This window comes from Mchenga conophoros, linkage group LG16, assembly GCF_057382185.1.
Source record: "Mchenga conophoros isolate Kocher_MC1m ecotype Shallow Benthic linkage group LG16, M_conophoros_male_GT1.1, whole genome shotgun sequence".
Lineage (NCBI taxonomy): Eukaryota > Metazoa > Chordata > Actinopteri > Cichliformes > Cichlidae > Mchenga > Mchenga conophoros.
The window spans coordinates 31,738,864-31,761,210 of NC_140541.1; the positions used below are offsets into that span (position 1 = coordinate 31,738,864).

At 42.6% G+C, this 22,347-nt stretch overlaps 1 protein-coding gene across 2 annotated transcripts; it reads left to right on the plus strand.

Moving 5' to 3' along the window:
• Window positions 1–157: 157 nt before the first annotated feature.
• On the plus strand, window positions 158–22,301 carry LOC146557093 (glycerol kinase-like). Of its 2 annotated transcripts, XM_085248963.1 has the most exons (20): window positions 158–325; window positions 2,934–3,007; window positions 4,897–5,003; window positions 5,089–5,166; window positions 7,125–7,204; window positions 7,396–7,533; window positions 7,615–7,724; window positions 9,164–9,230; window positions 13,784–13,819; window positions 14,560–14,627; window positions 15,393–15,435; window positions 17,137–17,217; window positions 17,317–17,395; window positions 17,494–17,590; window positions 18,308–18,392; window positions 18,645–18,765; window positions 19,762–19,905; window positions 20,612–20,698; window positions 20,800–20,874; window positions 22,139–22,278. In XM_085248963.1, the coding sequence occupies exons 1-19, from the start codon at window positions 272–274 to the stop codon at window positions 20,871–20,873; spliced, it is 1,623 nt and encodes a 540-aa protein (XP_085105089.1). In that variant the 5' UTR covers window positions 158–271; the 3' UTR covers window position 20,874; window positions 22,139–22,278. The 2 variants fall into 2 exon arrangements, with proteins under 2 accessions (XP_085105089.1, XP_085105090.1); XM_085248964.1 differs by lacking the exon at window positions 20,800–20,874 and having other exon boundaries at window positions 22,139–22,301.
• The last annotated feature ends 46 nt before the right edge of the window (window positions 22,302–22,347 follow it).

The following is a 22,347-nucleotide window of genomic DNA, read 5'->3' on the forward strand; positions in this document are numbered from 1 at the left end:
CGTTTTTTTTTTGTTTTTTGTTTTTGTTGTTGTTTGTTTTGGGTGAACTTGACCCTCACAGCTGATTGGTCGGAGTGTGACCAACGCCTTCTGAGCGAGCAGCCAATCGGAGACTGCGCTCGCTGCGGGCCGGTTCCGGTGATCGCGTAGGAGGAGGTCTGTGTCAGTGTGCACAGCTGTCCTTCTCCACCTCACCGAGGAGTCGTGTTAGATTAAAGCAGAGATTCACCGGCTGTGTTTAACACTCGTTTTAAAGAAGAAGAGAATAAAAATGGACCCGCTGGTTGCTGCTATTGATCAGGGCACGAGCTCCACGAGGTTTCTGGTGAGTTTTAGTGAAGTTTCGCTGTTTTCATGTTGTGTTCAGGGCCCGGGAGCAGCTGGGACAGCAGACTACGGAGACTCTGTCCTGTGCTCAGAGGCTTTGGCCAAACAGCTGTAATCGTGGATGAAGTGCAAATCACCACGTGACTTATGTTTGTGTTGTGCTCGGCTCAGAAACGAGCTTGAACATCACGATGATTCTATTTAAACAGAGATTTAAATAGAAAAAGCAACCAGTGGACTGGAGCAGCACACTGACCTGTAGCTTCCACCTGCTTTGGATGGGGTTCAGGTGCATCTACAAAGAGCTAAAATCAGTCCAGCTGAATGATCACTTTGAACAAATTTGGACTTCCTCAACCAGGTCAGCTGGAAAATCGAGCTTTGGCACAGAGCATGAGCAGTGAGGGGCTCAGAGGAGGTAAAAGTGCTGTTGGAGTGCACAGAGAGAAATTCAGATTTGTGGGTTTTTCTGACACGTAAGAGCTTCTACTCATAAATGAATCATAAATGAATTTCTTTTTGGTGCTTGAGATTTAAACGTCCACAGGTGCTGAACTCTCTGAAAATAAAGGCCTTTCCTGTGTCATCATCAGCTGACATAACGGTCGTTCTGAGCAGCAGTAAAACTTTAACCTAACGCCTGATTTTGACTCTTGATCATTTGGCTGCGGATCGACTGCAAAATTGTCACAGAGCCTTCGTTTGTGTATACATGTGTAATGATCTCATAAAAACAAACTTTACTGCGTCTTTACGGTGTTGCATTTGCTACTTTGTGGTCCTCCGTCATGGTGTTACTCCAGAACATAGATTCATAACATCCTAGAGGGTCTCAGTTGGATTCAGGTCTGGAGAATGTGAGACAAAGGCATCAGCGCCTCCATCATCCAGGAACTGCCTGCACACTCCGGGTACATGAAGCCAGGGATTGCCCTGCACAAACAGGAGGTCTGAGAACCTGGCATGTAACAGAAGTCAGGGTGCTGTTGGCTAGCACGTGGAGGCCTGCGTGACCCTCCAAGGATACGCCTCCCCAGACCATCACTGACTCACTGCCAGGCTGGTCATGCTGGATGATGTTACAGGCAGCATAACGCTCGCCACGGTGTCTCCAGACTCTGTGAACCTGCTCTCGTCTGTGAAGAGAAGAGAGCATCAGTGGTGGACCTGCCAGTTCTGGTGTTCTCTGGAAAATGCCAGCCAGGCTGTGAGCACAAGTCCCACTAAAATGCCCTCATGTGACCCTCACAGAGTATCTGATATCTCAATCAGAGACATGCCTCTGACTCTGGCAGTACTCCTCCTGATCCGCCTCGCATTAATAAGCAGATACCATCCCTGCTGCTGGGTCTACTCCACGCTCCTGACACTGTGCCTGGAGACACGGCAAACAATCGGCTTCCCAACTGGACGCGAGTTTAGAAATGAGTACATGAGATGGAGCGCTCAGGGTGAGCAGTTTGGAGGCAAAATTAGAGAGGGAAGGCTGAGATGTTTGGATGTGTGCGGAAGAGGGAAAGGAGGAAGAGGAGGTTCACAGATGCTGAGGGTTGGGTGAGGGATGGGGTGAGATGGAGGGAGGTTATCTGCTTTGGCGACCCCAGAGGAGCGCAGCCAAAAAGAGAAGAAGAAGACCTGGAGACTTTGATATCCCTGACGTTTACCTGACTTTTAGTTATGCTCTGATGATCCAGCGTTCCCTTCCTTTTTTTGAGGTGTCATTAACAGTCAGAAGGGCAGAATACATGTCTAAGCTGTGGGTGGATGATTGAGAATCAGCCCTAGAGTCAGCAGCTGACAGTGGAGTTGAAATCAAGATGAGGAACTCAGAAGAGAAGCAGCTTTATTGTTTTATTTGTGTATTTGTCACAGATTGGGTCTGTGGGTGCAGAGGATGTTGTTTTATATGCTTATTAGTTTTTGAATCAGTGAGCGTGGCCCCGTCCTCTGTGGGACCGCAGCACTGATTGAAATTTGCAACGATCAGTATTTGTGAGGTCACATTTTTTTTTGGGAGCAGGTAAAAAAAAACAAGTTCAGACTGAGTTCAGTTCTCATCAGTTTTCAGTAAGCGTGATGATTCAGACTTTTAACACTGATGGTGCAACTGAACTAAGATGACATCAGACATCCTCCTTGCATCAATGCTCTCTCTTTTTACAGGCTTAGTTTGTTCCTGTTAGATTTCCAGTGTAAAGTAAGTCAGGAAGTCTAAAGTTTAGACTTTAGGGTTGAAACTACTCTTGGATCACATGTCCTAAAAGCGTAACAAGGATTTCCTGTAGCTGAGTGAACGCATGGTGAGAGGAGGGTGGTGCTGCACGGAGCTTTATCCTATTACTTAATCAGAAGAAACGCTGACTTCTGTCTGACTGCAGGTGACAGGGAAAGTCCTGCCTCGTGTTAATTCCCTTCTTCTCTACAATACTCTGGCAGCACCCAGAGGCGATCGAGCCAGTGATCAATATCGTCTTTCCACTCCTCAGTGGGTGGAAGGAAAAACATAACTGGAAAAATTAAACTGTGGCAGCTTTAATTTGCTCCCTAATTAAATGAAGCTTTTAATATTTCTGTTCCTGCTTCTAATGAGCTGTGTTTCTCTGCAGGTGTTCAACGCAAAAACAGCTGAACTGATCAGTCACCACCAAGTAGAGATCAACCAGAGTTTCCCCAAAGAGGGGTGAGTGACTCGAACTTCAAATTATCACAATTAGACACTGTGTGTATCCACCATATTGTCCTGGTGCAACAGATTGCACACCTATGTGCAGTATTTATTATCTCTGCACACCCAGCCTGAGATCCGTGTTGCTTGAATAGTTGGTGGAATAACAGGATGCTTTGCACTTCAAGTCTTTGTGCACTCACAGGAGTCCAGTTTTCAGGTGACGGCTCAGTTGTCTACTGAGGCCGAAGCTGGTAAAACAAAAAAAACAATGCCATCAGGAAGCTGATGATAAAAACGCTGTCCTTTGATCAAATGTTACTCATTCAGCTGTGAAGCAGAGAGCAGAGGAGAGAAACTAATCACAGAGATTCATCACACTGGGCCTTCAATCAAATATGTGCACACGCTGAAGATAAAGAGCAGAAATACAGGAGTTTAGTTTTTATGTTTCATTTTTTTAAATGTTGGTTTCTTTGGGGATGTGCAGTTTGAATGTTCTTGAGAAAGCTGCAAGCCGTTGTTGAAAGGCACCGTGGCACAAAGTAAACACACTTCCATTCATTTTTGGCAACGCTGCGGTCAGGGGACTGCGAGGGCCACTGTAAAAGCTTCAGCTTGTCTTTCTCTGGGAGTAGTTCACAGATTATCCTTTGAGCTGTTGTCCATTTTATTTCACCTGCATGTCTGATAGCAGGGCATGTTTGTTAACAGCAGATATTTCCACCTGCATGCCTAACAGTTGAAAAATAAAAAAGTCTGTCCACATCACTTCCTGCCCACTTCTCTGAAACACCTCTGTCTCATCCACATACTGGTTTTCAGTAATGCACTGGCTGACTTTTTTGATGTGATAGCAGTTAAGTTTACCTGCTCATCCATATAGAGGCTAAAGCTTCTTCCTGCAGTCACATTGAGTTTCCTTTGTAGTCAGCAGACCGGCAGGTTTCTTATCCTTCAAAATCTCATTCGGACCGCCACCGTTTATCACTTTGATTCACATATTTTCACTTACCAATATAATATAACCCAATGAAAATAGCTCAAACCTGTTAATATTCTTTCTTCTGAATTTTAACTCTTGCTTTATATAGGAGTCTTTCGCAGTTGCACAGATATGTGTTGATAGAACTGTAAAGCTTGTAACAGCAGCACCTCCCCCCTCCTGTGGTGTCTTTTTAACAGGCTACTAAGTTACAGTTTAACCACCTTTTAATCACATAACTTTATTTGATATGTAACAAACTGAGTCTAAGGTCCAGGTTTTATTTCATTTTTGTTCCTAACAAGCTGGCATGTGTGACCCGGTACAAGAGACAGACTGACCGGCTGTACTGCAGATCCAGAACACCCAGACAGAAATTACAGCAGGCTGTAAACTTAAGGTGTTTTCTTCCTGAATGCAAATCTCACAAAGCTGCAGGTGATCATTCGGGCCGTGGAACCATGGAAACATCTACAAGCGAGACTTTTTCTCTGTTAATGAAGTCGGCTTTTTACAACCTTAAAATGTAGAAAAAATTAAGGATTTCTGTCAGAAGAAGTTCTAACATGCACGTCTACAGGTTAGACAGTTATAACAATGTCTTTACAGGTCTGAGTAAAAAATCAGAAAACTACAACTCATCCAGAGTGAAGTGGATAACTCCCTTTGTTAAACCACTGCATTGGCTTGGGTCTGGCTGGTGTGCCAGATCATAGTTTTTAAAATGCTTCTATTGGTCTATAAAAGCAGTAAGGCTTCCCAGATTTTAATTTGATCTTGATTATCATGTTTTTCATAAAAATTTGAAGCACTCTGGATTTTCACATCCTGAAAAGTCTCAAAACTTCATCTGTCGCAGATTTCAAACGGGTTTTAAACATGCACGCGTGTGTTTTCTGTGTGTTTGCGTGTTGGCCAGATGGGTGGAGGAGGACCCGCGGGAGATCATGCAGTCTGTTCACGAGTGCATTGAGAGGACCTGTGAGAAGCTCTGCAAGCTCAACATCGACGTCTCCAACATCAAAGGTAGGACGCTGACGGTGGAAGACGGGGTAGAAAATGAGGGCATCGGGGCAAATTCATTGAAATTTATCCTTTTTTTTGTTTTCAGCGGTGGGAGTGACCAATCAGAGAGAGACGACCCTGGTTTGGGACAAAGACACCGGCGAGCCGCTCTACAACGCCATCGGTGAGAGCGTCAGCATCAGTATTTTTGGATTTCTACATCGGTGTCAGACTCACCGAGCTGTAAAAAAGTGGATTGTGTAATGTGGGAAACGACTCGGGGCATGACTTGATTACATCAGGTTGAAGCATCCTGTGTCGTGTCTGTTCCTGCCCCGCCAAAAACCATCAGAGCTGTGATCCAGCAGCAGCCACTCCCACTCACACAGGCTTTCAGTTTAAAAAGCCAGTTTATCAGCGAGCTCTTCAGTCCCCTGATTCGACTGGGGGGTGTTGTGTCAGCTGTTCACTGATCAGAGCACTGCTTGAGCTATGAACAGCCAACAAAAGCTAGCAAAGTTTTTTTTTTTTTAACAAAATGTTAGTGCTTAACTTCTCACAGCAGGAGAAAAGGCACCGCAAAGCAATTTTCTTCAAAAGGTGTGTCACCTTCATATTATTTAATCAGGTTTTGGGCCAAAAAGTGAACGCAGATGTTTTTATGTGGCTTTTTTATGTCTAATATCCCCGTTCATGCTGGAAAATAACCTGCAGTTAACAGGATTTACAATGGAGTCATATATAAAATAAATTCAGTTCACTTTTCTTCATATAACACCAAATCACCACAGCAGTTGCCTCAATCTCTCTATATTGTGAGGTAAAGACCTCACAGAGAAACCCCCTACAATCATACCACCCGCTGTGAGCACGCACATGGTAACAGTGGGGAGGGAAAACTCCCTTTTAACAGGAACAAATCGCTTCAATCTAAATACCAGCAATCACTTTTTGCCATGACAACAATGACAATGTGTAGAATGGTAGTAAAAATAAGTCCAAATTCATTGTGTCAGTTTGTCGCTGTGACCAGAAGCTGACAGACAGATGTTGTTAAATCCAGTTTTCCTGGTTTTTGGTGTTATTAGTGGGTCTGATGATATAACCTGATTTCAAACTGTTTTTAGCAGCTATCTTATTGATATGCTCTGTTTGGGATAATTTACTATCTATTTGCAGTTTGCAATAATTTGAAGTTTAAGTCGGGCTCTCAGATTAATGTTAGCCATTTTCAAAAAATGCACCACAGCATCATCAGACAGAGGTGCAGAACTCCCATATCCAAGTTAGGTTGAAAATTAAACAGAAGTTAACGTGCTGGTTTGCTCATACAAAGTCCACACGGTCTCCTGTTTTGCCTCCTGCGGGATTCACTCTAGCAAAAGTTGTATTTTCAAAGCGGCATTTTACTTTCCTGCTGTGCTTTGTGTGATGAAGCTCAACTGGGGAAAATCCCGACCTGGTTCCACAGCGTGCTCCAGAGTTCATGTGTGAAAACGACCACACAGCTGCACCAGCAGCCTGGCTAGTAGAAGTATATATAATAAAATATCACACATTCAGACACATATCAGACAGGAAGGACTCAAGTTTAGCTGGTTAATAGTGACCAATCTTTCAAAATAAAAGCAAGGACATTGTTCACTAATACATTGTGGATGGCCTTGTTCTTCCAGAAAGATGAAAAATAAAGAAGGTAAAATTAGAGTTGGGATTATGCCCATGCCCATTCAAACAAACCCTGGGAACGCTGAGCTGTGAGTCTCATTTCTCATCCATCCTGAAAAAGACCTGGAGCTCTGTTGCCTTGGATCCTCTTTGAGGTTTAACCACAGAATTTAAATGAAGATCAGGTCAGAGGGCTGTAAGGAGCGTGATTAGTTAAACAAAGTTCTTGTGTTGTCTCAAACTTCAGCTGGTCCTCGTCATTCCTGCCATTTCTTTAGAAACTGAGGAAAATGTTTCCTGATTACTCAGTTTTTATTCATTACGCTGAGACCGCCTGGCCTCTGATTAAAGAGTTAGTCTTTATGAAGCTTAGATCTACAACTACATATTGAGGTTGCTGTTTTCTCACAAAACTAATGCCAATGTTTTGGGTTCCCATGTTTGAATCTTTCTCCTCTCCTGCTTTGTGTTTAGTTTGGCTGGACCTTCGTACTCAGTCGACGGTAGAGAGGCTCATTAACAAAGCTCCGGGAAGAAACAAGAACCACCTCAGGGTGAGAGATGATTGATAAGAAATTGGTAACAACTTAATCAGGGCAAGTTGTGTGGGTCAGAGGAACACTTGGGGGTGTAGTAGTGACTTTGTTATCTACTTTGAATCAGAAATCTGAAAGAAGGCAGGACTCTTGCTTTCTTTGTTGAAATATCTTTCTGATCTCTGTTTCTATTGTCTTAATCTCCACAGCATAAAACAGGCCTTCCCATCAGCACTTACTTCAGTGCAGTGAAGCTGCGATGGCTGCTGGACAACGTGGACGAGGTGCATGAGGCTTTCCTGAGCCAGCGTGCCATGTTTGGCACGGTGGACTCCTGGATCATCTGGGTAAGACCTGAACCTGTACCTCTACTTCTGTCATGAGTGTGTGATTTGTTCTTTTAACACCCCCACCCCTCCACCCCCCAGTGTCTAACAGGGGGAAAGAACGGCGGGGTCCACTGTACAGACGTTTCAAACGCCAGTCGCACCATGCTCTTCAACATTCACACCATGGACTGGGATCCTGAACTCTGCAGGTGATTCACACTATACCCTGTACACTATAGACTGTATATAAAGGATGGGTGCCACAGCCTATCCAAATGTTTTGGCCACTGCCATGTTGGATTGTGGAGCCAGAGTGACCATATTTGCACGAAGGGCCTGAAAAGCTGTGTTATTGGCTAATGCTAGCTAGCTAGGTTAGCAAACAAACTATATAAGAGCATCAGAGAGCCAACCAATTAGTGTTAATAACATTAAATAACAACTGAATTCATCTGAATTAAATATTAGGTAATAAAAGGCTCCAACAGCACAAACACAGAACAGAGGTCTAGTTCAGGCCGGGTGAAGCCTAGCAAAGAGCTAGCAGCTACAGCTACCTGTGTCGCCATAAATCTGTCAGTCAGAGACGCCACACCCCTAATAATGCAAACTTTATTGCAACTTAAACAGATGAGTGATGCATATGTTATGTCTTTATTTCTGCTGTAAAATTGGATGTTTTGGGGATGAACTACGTTTTTAATGCAGTCTCAAGTGGCGGCTAAAGGAACTGCAGTTTTTGGTTTCATGTTTTAGCCATGGAGGTTGCTGCTTAATTGTCACACACAGAATAAAGCATTTAAGGTTATCGTCTGCGTATCTGTTTGCACACTCCAGTAAAAGCTCATTCACTTCCCATTCAGGGAGTTAATGAGCCATCTTTTGTTTTATGCAGTTGGCTGAGCTTTGAAGCAGTGGAAAAAATGCTGCACCAATACATTTTATTTCTTTTGAGTCATAAAAGCACAGAAAGAATGGACTGGTCTTCACCTGATTATTCAGAGTCAGCTCCCCAGCTTTAGTGAGAGAGAAACAAACACTCTGTTTTAGCTCCGTTTTGTCGAACTCCTCCAGATTTAATTTCAGTCATGATTCTTCTTCTTCTTCATCTTGCTGCTCTGCTTAGAGGTTGCTAAAGTGGCTCACGTGCCTTCATGCAGACTTAACCATCCCAGTATCGAAATAATCGGAGTCATATATTCGATTGTAAAAGATTTTACACCGGACATCCTTCCTGTACTGGTGAGGAGCTCTCATGTAGTTTGCTTTTGATTGCTTGTGGTTTGCCCAGGCCAATCCTCGTTGCCCCCTACATTGAGGCTGCAGGTTGCCCTTGGAGACGGGCTGGACGGGCTTAACTTGGCATCCGATCAATGTCTGCCTTGTTTTTAATTGATTTGATTTATATTTAAAGTTTAAAGAAACCTCGTGTGAAAAGCTACATTTTTAAAGTCACATTGTTGCCACTTTCTCCTTTGTTGTCTGTTCTTCCTCATCTGCAGCAATCTGGGGATTAAAACACAGAACAACAGGACAGAAAATAGAACAAAGACCTCATCAAAAAAAAAGAAAAACTATAAGTGCCTTTGTGTTTGTTTTTATTATGAACCTACAACCTCATGACAGACTCCTGCTATGCTCCTTTCAGGTACTTTGACATCCCGATGGAAATCCTGCCCAGCGTCAGAAGCTCGTCTGAGATATACGGCTGGATGGTGAGCTCAGATACGCCTCACAGCACGCTGTGTGTTTGTTTCTGTGACACCATTTGTGTTTTGAGGTCACAAACCTGAAACAACCTTTTTTTTCCCTCTACAACTCAAAGAAGAGATATGTGAAATCTGTGCAACCTGATACCGACACGAACCATAAATATTTCTGGTGAATGGTCTCGTTAAATGTTGTTATTACTGTAATGGCTATAAAACTTGATAAGAAGCATCAGGAGAGGTGATAATGTACAGACAGTGTAGATAGTGAAGGTCTGCTGAAGATTTCCAGCTGAACGTTTATTATTCTGATGGATTTATGCTGCACAGTTTTTTCCATACATCCAGATGCATGCATGACTTCATCCAATCCTACATTTTTTAAATTAATTACATTTAAATTAATTCAGTAGATATTTTTCCTACATAAATCATATTAATTAGTGTTTTTAACCTCTTTCCATATAAAGGATAAATGTCACCATGCTGGACTTCTGAAGGTGCATTCCTACATTTCCAACTAAACCTATATGGCTTGGTTAGCAACCTACAGCCACAAACTGTGTGGGTACAGTGTATGCCTAGAATTTCACCAAAACTGGAGCTTAACCTCCTTGGACAGTCTGGAAGTACAAATCAATGCACTGCAGTCGTATTATTGTTGTTCAGATAATTGTATTTAAAATACTCCAAAAAAGAGGGAATTAATGAAGTATTTGTAAGTTTCTATTCCAATCTGTACACTTCAAGCTCTCCCCCTCTATCAGAAGAAACTCTCCAAAATATACATTTTCCAAGAATAGATAGTGATCTGACGAAGGGATTAGGGGGACCTATTACTGTAGTAGAGGTACAAGAAGCCATTAAATCCTTAAACACAGGTAAATCGCCGGGCCCTGACGGTTACTCTGCAGAATACTATAAAGCCAATTCTGATCTTATGGCACCGTTGTTGAAAGATATGTATAATGAAGCCTTTTCAAAATGTCAATTACCCAAGACTTTGTCCGAAGCTACTATTTGTTTAATCTTGAAAAAGGACAAGGATCCTCTGTTGTGCAGCAGTTACAGACCAATTTCTCTTTTAAATATTGATTTTAAAATACTATCTAAAATCCTCGCACTTAGGCTACAACGTGTTCTGCCACAAATTATCGCCTCTGACCAGACGGGATTTATGGCCGGCAGGCACTCATATGACAATTCAAGACGCCTCTTGAATATTATCCATACATCGTGCAACTCAATTCCAGAGGTTGTGGTATCTCTTGACGCGGAGAAAGCTTTCGACCGCGTTGAGTGGAGCTTCCTCTATGAGGTGATGGATAGGTTTGGCTTAGGGGCTGACTTTATTCTCTGGGTTAAGCTACTATATTCCTCGCCATCCACCTGTATTCGTACTAACAACAACTTGTCTTTGCCTTTTCCACTTGAGAGGGGCACTAGGCAAGGGTGCCCTCTCTCACCCCTCCTATTCGCCATTGCTATCGAGCCTCTTGCAATATGGCTGCGTTCAGAGGATAGATTTAAAGGCATTACAAGGTTCGGTGTTACCCACAATCTCTCCCTTTATGCAGATGATTTGCTCCTGTACATTTCTGACCCTCTAAACTCATTCCCGGTACTTTTTGACATACTGGACCAATATGGTACACTGTCAGGATATAAGCTCAATTATCAAAAAAGCGAGTTGCAACCCCTCAATTCCCTGGCCAGAGCTCTTCCCCACTCAATAGTGCCTTTTAAGTGGACAGAAACCGGATTTAGATATTTGGGGTTTTTTATTTCCTCTTCTATATGTAAAATGATGAGGGAGAATTTTCTATCCCTACTAGAAAATGTTGGGAAAGATTGTGACTGTTGGACTTCTCTACCATTGTCAGTGGCAGGGAGAGTTAACCTGATAAAGATGAGTGTCCTCCCAAAATTCTTGTATCTTTTTCAACATGTCCCGATTCTTCTTACCAAGGCATTTTTTGACAAGTTAGAAAAGATTCTGTCACATTTCATATGGGGAGGGAAACAAGCTAGAATTCGCAAGTCTATTCTTCAGTCCTCTAAAACTGACGGCGGTCTTGGTCTGCCCAATTTTAGACACTACTATTGGGCAGCTAACATACAAAAACTTTTACATTGGGTTCATAACGACCCCCCTGCACCAGCCTGGGTACAAATGGAAACTGCATCTAGCTGTTACTCATTATCATCAATACTCAGCTCACCACTCCCTTTTTCTCCAACCCTTGTTGGGGATAATCCAATAGCTAAGGAAACGGTAACTATTTGGCGACAGTTCAGAAAATACTTCGGGCTACTTGGACCGTCTTTGCTAACACCTTTATCAAAAAATTGTAATTTTGCACCTTCAAACACTGATGCGGCCTTTAGGAGTTGGAAAGATAACGGACTTAGGACTGTTAAGGACTTGTACAGTCAGGACACCTTTCTATCTTTTGCTGACCTATCGTCTAAATACAACCTGCCTAATTCCAACTTTTTTCGTTATCTTCAGGCTAGAAATTTTGTAAAAACGCAGTTCCCTCACTTTCCCAATCGGCCTCCAGAAACAAATCTGGATATCATCCTGCAGACGAACCCTCATCAAAACAGACTGATATCAGCCTTGTATAAAATACTAGATGCTTTGGTCCCCAAATCCATTTCTCATATTAAGCTGAGATAGGAGGAAAAGCTACAGACAACCCTGCCAGAACAGCAGTGGGATTCTGCTTTGAAATTGATTCACTCGTCCTCAATTTGTGCTTGTCATGCTTTGATTCAGTGCAAGGTGGTCTATAAAGTACACTATACAAACGCAGAATTATCTAAAATCTATCCAACCATTAGTGATGCCTGTAGCAGATGCGGACTATCGCCTGCCAACCATGTCCACATGTTTTGGTCTTGTTCGAAACTGAGTGCATTTTGGAGGAATATATTCGACACACACTTAGCCAAGCATATGGCCAGACTGTCCCTCCTAACCCACTCTCCGCAATTTTTGGCATTCCTCCCGACTTGAACTTATCTGGTCCCCTCAAACAGGCCCTAGCCTTTACCGCTTTACTGGCTCGGAGGCTTATTCTGTTGAAGTGGAAGCTTCCCCACCCCCCAACTCATGATCATTGGGTGAGAGATGTACTCTTTAACTTAAAGCTGGAAAAACTTAGATTCTCTCTAAAAGGTTCTATTAGGGAATTTAACAAAATCTGGAAATCATTTCTCTTGCTGGTGGACACCATTACTTTACTTCCTGAGTCTGAAGTGAACTGAGCGAAGCTACATTATAATGTGTTTTTTTTTTTATTTTTATCTTATTTATACCTTATCTATTTGTTTTTCCTTTTGTTTGGTCCTTTCTCTGCTTTTGTTTTCTCTGTTTTTGCTTTGTTTGTTTTTGTTTGTTTGTTTGGTTGCGGGGCGGGGGGGTTGTGGTTGTTGTTGTTTTTTGGGGGTTATGCGTGTTATGTGTATGGGTCCTGAGATGTTGTTGTTTTGGTTTTTTTGTTGTTTTTTTTGTGTGTGTGGGCAGAGACTGGTTCTCTGCGGTGTCTTGTCTAGTGTGGACCTGGTAGGGGGAGAATTCGGGTTGGGGGGTTGGAGGGTATAATGGACATACCACTGTTCTGAAATCAAGATTGACTTTGCTGTTGCTAACTTTGTATGTCATTGCTGAAATCAATAAAACAAAGTTGGAATAAAATACTCCAAAAAGCTCCCAGAGCACAAACTGTTTAGATAAGGTAACGCAGTATTTCTTCTATATATTTGGACCGCTTGTGTAATTACACACTTGCAGAGGTCCATTTTAAACCCTGTCCATGGCCCTTCAGGGGTGCAGGCACCTCGTCCATGGCCCATGGACTCCTCATCAGTAATAGTTTTTTTTTCTGTGCAAATGCACGTGTTACATGTGTGTTGTGAATCACAACACAGAAATATTTTCTGCATGTGTGTGTGTATATAGTATATTTGTGGAGTGTAGGTAGGAGTTCATTGAGTTGTTTAAAATCCCATTCTGTGGCCTCTCCCTGATAAACATCCTGATAAGAAGCCGTGCGGCTCTTATCTCATCTCCCGACAACATCATTGACTTTAATGTCGAAGCTTTTTTATGCAACGTGCTCTATGGACTGAGGTCCAGAGATCAGCTGAAGCAGCTGTTTGTTTCTCTCTCTCTGCCTCATTGATCGGATCATTTTTCTTTTTCTTTTTTTGCCTCTACATGTATCTTTCCATGCAGGACCGACCTCTTTAATGACTGGAATTAATGAATAAATAATCAGTTCTGATAAAACTAGAAAGGGTTCAGTTAGGTTAAAATAATAAAAGTATCCTATGCTCACTTTGACGCTTGTGGAGCTTTTATTAAACTGTAATTACCACTGATAACTCAGTGTGATGCATACTTGGCTACAGGGCCACGAGTCTGATTCCCTGCACAGCAAACGGCCTCCTGCTTCATCCTAAAGGTTTTCATATCATTCTTTGTGTCGCACTGAGCTCAGCGGTCATTTATCCAGAATCTAAACATGTCCACATTTCTGTCTCCTAACCAGAAATCCGGCTCACTTGCAGGAGTTCCAATTTCAGGGGTAAGAGCTTTTCCCTCTTATGCAACTTTGTTTAATGAGTCACATCTGTCTGTGTTCCGCTGCGAGGCTGTCGCTGTGCTGGAGCAACGCATGGCTCCCTCCCACTTTTTTTTTTTCTGAGTAGAGACCATTTCGCTCGACCAATGAAAAATCTGCCCTGTGACACCTCAGAATCAGCTGATTTGTTTTGTATGTAATGAAGCCAAGCAAAAGCGGTATCTTCACACTCTCTTTCACAGTTCAGGCCCGCCAAGTACACGTGGGCGGGTCTGAACTAGCTGCATAAGTACAGGAGACGTCAGCAAGACCAGTTCAGGGCTGCAAAACACATTTAAGCTGCAACCAAATCAATTTAAAAGGAAAATAACCGTCTCTGAGCATCAGCATCATCTGAGGTCTGTCGTAGTTTGAATGAGCTGCAGCAGTTTCATCTCTGTAGAGTAGAGGAACAGAAACAAGCATTGGTATCCTGGTTGTTTGATCTGTTTTCTCATAATTCCCTTGAAACTTAAAAAGTGCATCCTGGGTACATTTTAATGGTCATATCACTATGTAGTTTAGTGGGGTAGATCAGAAACACACTGTAGCATATGGAAGGTCCCCTTTTCAAAAGGTCATTTTCTGGCTGTGGGTTTAAAATTATGTTAACTGCTGGGTTGGAGCTTCCAGGGTGAAGCAGATATGTTTGCGGTTGTATCCACTCATCTATGACTGTTTACACGTCCTACTTGATCTGTCAGTGTCTCGGTGACCAGTCGGCTGCTCTGGTTGGTCAGATGTGCTTCAACGAAGGCCAGGCCAAAAACACGTAAGCACTCTGCTCCCTTCTTTATCACGGTGACGTCAATTCATTGTTTTTCTATGTTCAATACAGAGATTGTGTTTTTTCAACTTGACAAAATACATTACATGACATTTGAGGCTGTTAATAAATATCATCATAGGGATATGTGGACTGGGTTAAATTGCACTACACTGATACGATTGAGTTCTCTTCAAATGTGTCTCTACTGTGTTTCAGTAAATTGTAAAGTCGCTATTTTCACTCTAAAGAAAGGTAGTACTTAGTAAACTGTAGCAGTTAACATACAAATCTATCAGTTTATAACAAAACGCTAAGTCAGTGGATTTAATCATCGCTCAGTGCCTGCTCAATCAACTGAGTAATCTCCCCACCTCCTGATTCACCAACTCTGTGAGATAGAAGTCACAGTAACTAACCCAAGAAAGGTGCTTGATTGGAGTCAGAAAGAGTACTCATTTCTTTATTTTTGTCCCCCGATTTCTGTTCCTGTTGCTAAGGTGTGTTTTAACCCAAACCACCTGCTTTCTCTAAATCTAACCAGCGAGTGGAAGTGGACATGAAACGTAAAACAAATATACCCAGGTTGGCTGTAAACCTGCTAAAATGTGACACTACAGGCTCTCTGTCCTCCTCATGAGGACTATGCAAATCTGTTAAGTGTGGCGAATATCAAAAATCAAAACACCAGCGCACCCACACTGTAGATGAGTTAACGTCACCAATAAACCAATCGCGTGTCTAACGCTTCTGTTTTATTCTCATGTAAAGGTATGGGACTGGCTGCTTCCTGCTCAGAAACACAGGCACCAAGGTAAGATGTTGTTTTTAAAATATATACAGTGGGGCAAAAAAGTATTTAGTCAGCCACCGATTGTGCAAGTTCCCCCAATTAAAATGATGACAGAGGTCAGTAATTTGCACCAGAGGTACACTTCAACTGTGAGAGACAGAATGTGAAAAAAAAATCCATGAATTCACATGGTAGGATTTGTAAAGAATTTATTCGTAAATCAGGGTGGAAAATAAGTATTTGGTCACCTCAAACAAGGAAAACCTCTGGCTCTCACAGACCTGTAACATCTTCTGTAAGAAGCTTTTCTGTCCCCCACTCGTTACCTGTATGAATGGCACCTGTTTGAACTCATCATCTGTATAAAAGACACCTGTCCACAGCCGCAAACAGTCAGACTCCAAACTCCGCCATGGCCAAGACCAAAGAGCTTTCGAAGGACACCAGGAAAAGTATTGTAGACCTGCACCAGACTGGGAAGAGTGAATCTACAATAGGCAAGCAGCTTGGTGTGAAAAAACCAACTGTGGGAGCAATCATCAGAAAATGGAAGACATACAAGACCGCTGATAATCTCCCTCGATCTGGGGCTCCACGCAAGATCTCATCCCGTGGGGTCAAAATGATCATGAGAACGGTGAGCAAAGATCCCAGAACCACACGGGGGGACCTGGTGAATGACCTGCAGAGAGCTGGGACCAAAGTAACAAAGGTCACCATCAGTAACACACTACAACGGCAGGGAATCAAATCCCGCAGTGCCAGACGTGTTCCGCTGCTGAAGCCAGTGCATGTCCAGGCCCGTCTGAAGTTTGCCAGAGAGCACATGGATGATACAGCAGAGGATTGGGAGAATGTCATGTGGTCAGATGAAACCAAAGTAGAACTTTTTGGTATAAACTCAACTCGTCGTGTTTGGAGGAAGAAGAATACTGAGTTGCATCCCAAGAACACCATACCTACTGTGAAGCATGGGGGTGGAAACATCATGCTATGGGGCTGTTTTTCTGCCAAGGGGACAGGACGACTGATCCGTGTTAAGGACAGAATGAATGGGGCCATGTATCATGAGATTTTGAGCCAAAACCTCCTTCCATCAGTGAGAACTTTGAAGATGAAACGAGGCTGGGTCTTCCAACATGACAATGATCCAAAACACACCGCCCGGGCAACAAAGGAGTGGCTCCGTAAGAAGCATTTGAAAGTCCTGGAGTGGCCTAGCCAGTCTCCAGACCTCAACCCCATAGAAAATCTGTGGCGGGAGTTGAAAGTCCGTGTTGCTCGGCGACAGCCCCAAAACATCACTGCTCTCGAGAAGATCTGCATGGAGGAATGGGCCAAAATACCAGCTACTGTGTGTGCAAACCTGGTAAAGACCTATAGTAAACGTTTGACCTCTGTTATTGCCAACAAAGGTTATGTTACAAAGTATTGAGTTGTATTTATGTTATTGACCAAATACTTATTTTCCACCCTGATTTACGAATAAATTCTTTATAAATCCTACCATGTGGATTCATGGATTTTTTTTCACATTCTGTCTCTCACAGTTGAAGTGTACCTCTGGTGCAAATTACTGACCTCTGTCATCATTTTAGGTGGGGGAACTTGCACAATCGGTGGCTGATTAAATACTTTTTTGCCCCACTGTAGTTATTGCTATAACAATTTTAGTGAGAAATATTTCACCCTCTCAGTAATAATTTTCATGTGATCTGTCAGCCTGTGATCTCAGACCACGGCCTGCTCACCACAGTTGCCTACAAACTGGGAAAAGACGAGCCGGCCTGCTATGCCCTCGAGGTGTGTGGTGGCCTCTATTAAATAACTATGATCGGTGACGGCTGTCTGTGCTCTGGTCTGATTTTTGGGATCTGCTTATTTTTTTCTTGTTTCCTGCAGGGGTCGGTGGCCATAGCAGGAGCAGTGGTACGGTGGTTGAAGGACAACATGGGGATGGTGCAGTCGTCCTCAGAGATCGGTACGTGCACTTCACCATTGATTACATTCAGGACTCGGCGCTGGGGTTTGTGCTTGAATATCACGTCTGCTTCCGTCTCCTGTTGTCCTCTCTTTCAGAGAAACTGGCAGCGGCAGTAGGAACGTCGTACGGCTGTTACTTCGTGCCAGCTTTTTCGGGGCTCTACGCCCCCTACTGGGAGCCCAGCGCAAGAGGGTGAGCGAGTCGGCCCAGGCTCATTCTAAACTGAGGAAATCCTTTATGCTTGAACGCTTGTTGAAATGGCTATATTTCTATGTATAACAGTGCATGTGTTAAAAGATCAGCTATGAGCCTGGTGCTGAGCCCTGAGGAACCCCAAAGCTAATGTAGGAAAATCCAAACCCACATTTTGTGCACTCAGCATTAATAATAAACAGGATGGAAGCTGATTATAAACTCTGAGATGACACCCTCACTGGTAATCGAACAGGTGGGCTTTTTTGTCAGGATCTGTTAAGTGACTTATGGAGATGAGCTTCTACAAAACATCTCAGCTGCTCGATATTTAAAGACATTTAGTATATTCACATTCAATTTCAGTTCCTCAAAAGACACATTAACAGAGTTTGGAGGATGCACATTTGGACTCTTTTTAAAACCTTAAATGAAGCTTTTGCTCCTTCTGATGTAAATCCGGTGTTTAGCAATCAGATTAGCAGTCTGCTTCTTACTTTTTTAAAATCTGTGTCAAAGTATGAACATGTGGGGAGAGGTTGTTTTAAGATCATGTGATTCTATATCTATTCAATGACAAAAAAACACAAAACACAAGGCCACAAAAACATGACAGAGCTCTGCTGTGCTGCCCAATAACACAGTAGTAAATGTGGAACAGTTTAATGTTTGGTCTCTGTATTAAAGTATTAAAGTTTTGCTTTCTCTGTTTTGCAGCATCATCTGTGGGCTCACACAGTTCACCAACAGGAACCACTTGGCATTCGCTGCTCTGGAGGCCGTCTGCTTCCAGACCAGAGAGGTGAGCCTCCTCTTCTCATCTCTAGAACGAGAAGATACACAAGAGTGTAACCGGGCTATCACTAAGCATTGATCACATAGGTGTAACGTGAGTTTATGATACATACAGGTTTGCTTACTGAACACTATATCAGAGCATGGTAGTATTTCAGCTAGGCTGAATTTCAGATGCAACAAGAGTTAATAAAGAGGGGTTAGAGACGGGTTTCATCGTAGTTGAATTGAAGTGTGTGTGCGTGTGTGTGTGTGTTAGATTCTTGATGCAATGAATCAGGACAGCGGGGTCCCTCTGACGCAGCTTAAGGTGGACGGAGGGATGACGTCAAACAGATTACTGATGCAGCTGCAGGCCGACATCCTCTGCATCCCTGTAGGTACGACTACTAAACGCACACACACTCAGAGTAACTCTGTGTTTTAAAATCGAGGAACTGGTGACACGAGGCTGAACCTTAACCTTAAACTGTCCATTCTGATATTTGACCCATTTAAAACAAACACTTTGATATACAGGTCGAAGGTAAAGGCAGAAATGTACCTGTGCTAACCAGTTAAACATGAATTGACTTTACACGCACATATCTTCCTGTTCATTAGAATACTTTGCCAGCATTGTGTAAGTGGATGATTTTATCACCTGTAAGATGTTTCCCATCAAAGCTGAACAGCTGCTCCTTTTGATTGTTAGAGACTTTACTAGAGACTCTAATGACCGTTTGGTTCACTGTGACAAGTTTAGTCACATGTAGAAATGACAAAATGTCCTCACTGTCTGATGGTAAAGATTATTCTTTACTCACAGTCTGCACTTTTGAAAAAACAATCAGGCACTATCTGGATGATAGATCTGACTAGTAACACACAAAAAAACAAAAACACCAGCACTACTCCCCTGAGTAGTTTGGACATTTTACAAAACCACAACATGACCTCATGAACTGAAGATATATTAAAAACCAGTGTAGCACTAAAGGTTTTTTGGTTTTGTTTGAACATTTGCCTATGTTCTGCTTTAATTTCTGTAACTTAGGTGTCAAAGTACCTAGTTAATTTCCAATAGCTGACTAGAAGATTTTATTTTAAAGAAAATGACTCTTTAAAAAGTCTGGCTGAAGTCCTCAAACTACATGGAAGCTTTTATTTTGAAAATACAACATGGCTGATGTCAACCTGATGACTTCCTGCAACTAACTTTTAAAGAAATTTAAAAAACAAATCACTGACTTGAAGATTTCACCAAAAATATTATGAAAATGAAGAATTTTTGCATTTAAATAGCAACCAGAATACAGGAAGTGATGAGCCTGATCGCTCTCAGGGGGAACATGTCTCTCTGTCACTCTCTAACCGTCCGTCTTACGTTGCTCCAGTTCGACCCACCATGTCCGAGACCACAGCTCTGGGTGTAGCCATGGCGGCGGGGGCAGCAGAGGGCGTAGGCGTATGGAGCCTGAGTCCCGGTCAGCTCCCACATGTCACATCTGAGAGATACGAGCCTCAGATAAACCCTGAGGGTAAGACTGTGAGAGTGAAAAGCTTGCAATGGGATCATATGACATACATGACACAGGACATACAGCAGATAATAGAACACAGAGCAGGATGGCCTCGAGTTTTGGTTAATGTTATGCAGCACTATGTAATTTAGAATTTACAGTGTCAGCCGTTGTTTCTGTTTGTCCAGATGCTGTTAAACATTTACAGTGAAATAAAACACTGTGTAAAACATTAATTTCCCATTTAATAGATTAAAGTGAACTTAAAGTTGTTTTTTATCCTGTGACAGCAACATGCTGCAAGAGTCAACATAACTGATGGTTGATTGGCTGGCTCCTCCCCCCTTCAGGCGCATGATGGTGTTTTTCTTTGTGCAGAGAAAATGTTCCTTATTTTACCATCAGCTTTAAAATTAGCAGATATATTCAGATGTGTTTATTTTTCAAGTAATGTAAATGTTCTTTTGTTATTTGCTGGGCAGTAAAATTCAAAACAGTGTCTCTGTGCTGTTTTGTGGTCTTTGCTTTGCAATGGCATCAAATGTGAATATCTTAGAAATATTTGTGTAGCTTATTATTTTTACACAGCTTCAGCTTTAAATCAGTTTTGACTGAATCTGTAATCTCAGTGTTTTCCACTCAGTGACTTTTAGGTGTAATTTGCTGCATTTGGTGGATGTTACTATGACGACATGACTTACACTTGTTTCCTCGTCACAAACAGAGAGCGAGTACCGCTTCGCTCGCTGGAAGAAGGCCGTCCAGAAAGCCATGAACTGGGAGACCACAGAGCCCTGCTACAACTGCAGCGGTAAGCCACTGCATGCAGGAAGTGACTTCAGCTGTTAACTGTTTCATTGTTGGAGAATTTCCCCCTCACTCACTCACAATCTCCTCACTTACTGACAACAGGTTTAGGAAAGAATATGAACGGCGCACCCTGGGGGGTCCATCCCAGCCCTCCCCCCAGCAGAGTGGACCACTAAGGTCCGACATTTGCCGCTGAATGCCGTGTGTGACACTTGAGTTTCGACTTGGGGCATGTTTACATATTAAAGGCTTTACTAACACGGTGTGTTCACGGCTTTAACCGACGCAGATGTCCTCACTCGTTAGAAACTAATTTAAGGCGGAACTGTTCTGTTCATATTTATTCTGCTAGAGCAGCTTTGCATGATTCTTGGTTCAAAGTAATCCTTCTCTAGCTCATGCTTGGACAACAAGCTGTTTTAGCCCCTCCCCCTTTAAGCCAACTGCCTTCCTACTGGCTGTCCTTATAAGCAGAATGGTTGAACAACAAGTGAGCAGAGCTTCTGATTTTCCATCTCTCTGACATCATAGAGATCAAAGAATAGAAAAAACTGTGTGACACTGACTGTTTAAAACAGCCTGCATAACATGAAATAAGTTGAAGCAAAATAGGTCAAATTAATGATACTTTTAATCCTTCCTAAAGTTGTAAACAGAATGTGAGGAAACAACGCTACAACTGAATTTCCATAAATCTTTTTCTGTCATGTTAACAGGAATTACGTGCTACACTGGCTCACTGCACCACCCTGTGGTTCTTAGTGGTATTACATGACAGTACATTTCAATTTCACCTGATATTCTTGCAATACAACACCACAGTCGTCTCGTACGTAATGTCTTAGCGGTTAATTCTTCACATTCTGTTGTTTTTTTTTTATTTGTGTTAGAAGGTTTTAGAGTCTTTGACAAAGTTGGGTTTTTTTTTTGCAAAACCTACATTTCAGATAAATTAAATCTGAGTCAGACCAGCCTGGTTGTGTGTGGGCATGCGACTGTAGTTATTCTTGTATGCCTCTACCAAGGAAGTCTTTTAGGATTCTTTTCTAAAACAAGATAGGTCAAAGTTAAAACGCTGGCTTCATTTGTTTACAGATAGATCTACATATACTTTCAGGTGGTATTCAGGAACTCACTTCCTGTCCCAGCTTTAGCCTTGATGGAGGTATACATTCTCACAATGCTCTGTTTTTCCTGCTGGTAAACCGCAATTGTTTCTATGACTTTTTAAAACGTGTGGAAATCAGGAGATTGCAGATCGCTAAGAGGTTTGTGCTTTAACTTCTAAATCTGCAGCTAAGATGCTAAGTGTCCCACAGAGCTCCTTTGAGTCCACGTTTAGTTTTAATCCTTTTCTTTAAACTAACTGCTTTGCTTCCAGAAAACAAAAGTCTGTCAGTGTTTGTTTGCTCTCTTAGACTCGTTTCTGTTCGCCTCACAGGTCACTCGCAGTAACTTTAAACTGTGTGGAGCCACATTTTGGGGGGAACATGATTGTGGAGTACGGTGAAGACGGGACTGGCGACTGCTCGATCCAGCCTGCGGTCATCTTCAGTGACGTGCAGCCTCTCAAATGCTCTGAACATCCAGCGAGCTTTTCACGAAGAACGACACCACATGCAGCCAGGAACAGTTTCTACACCGTCCAGT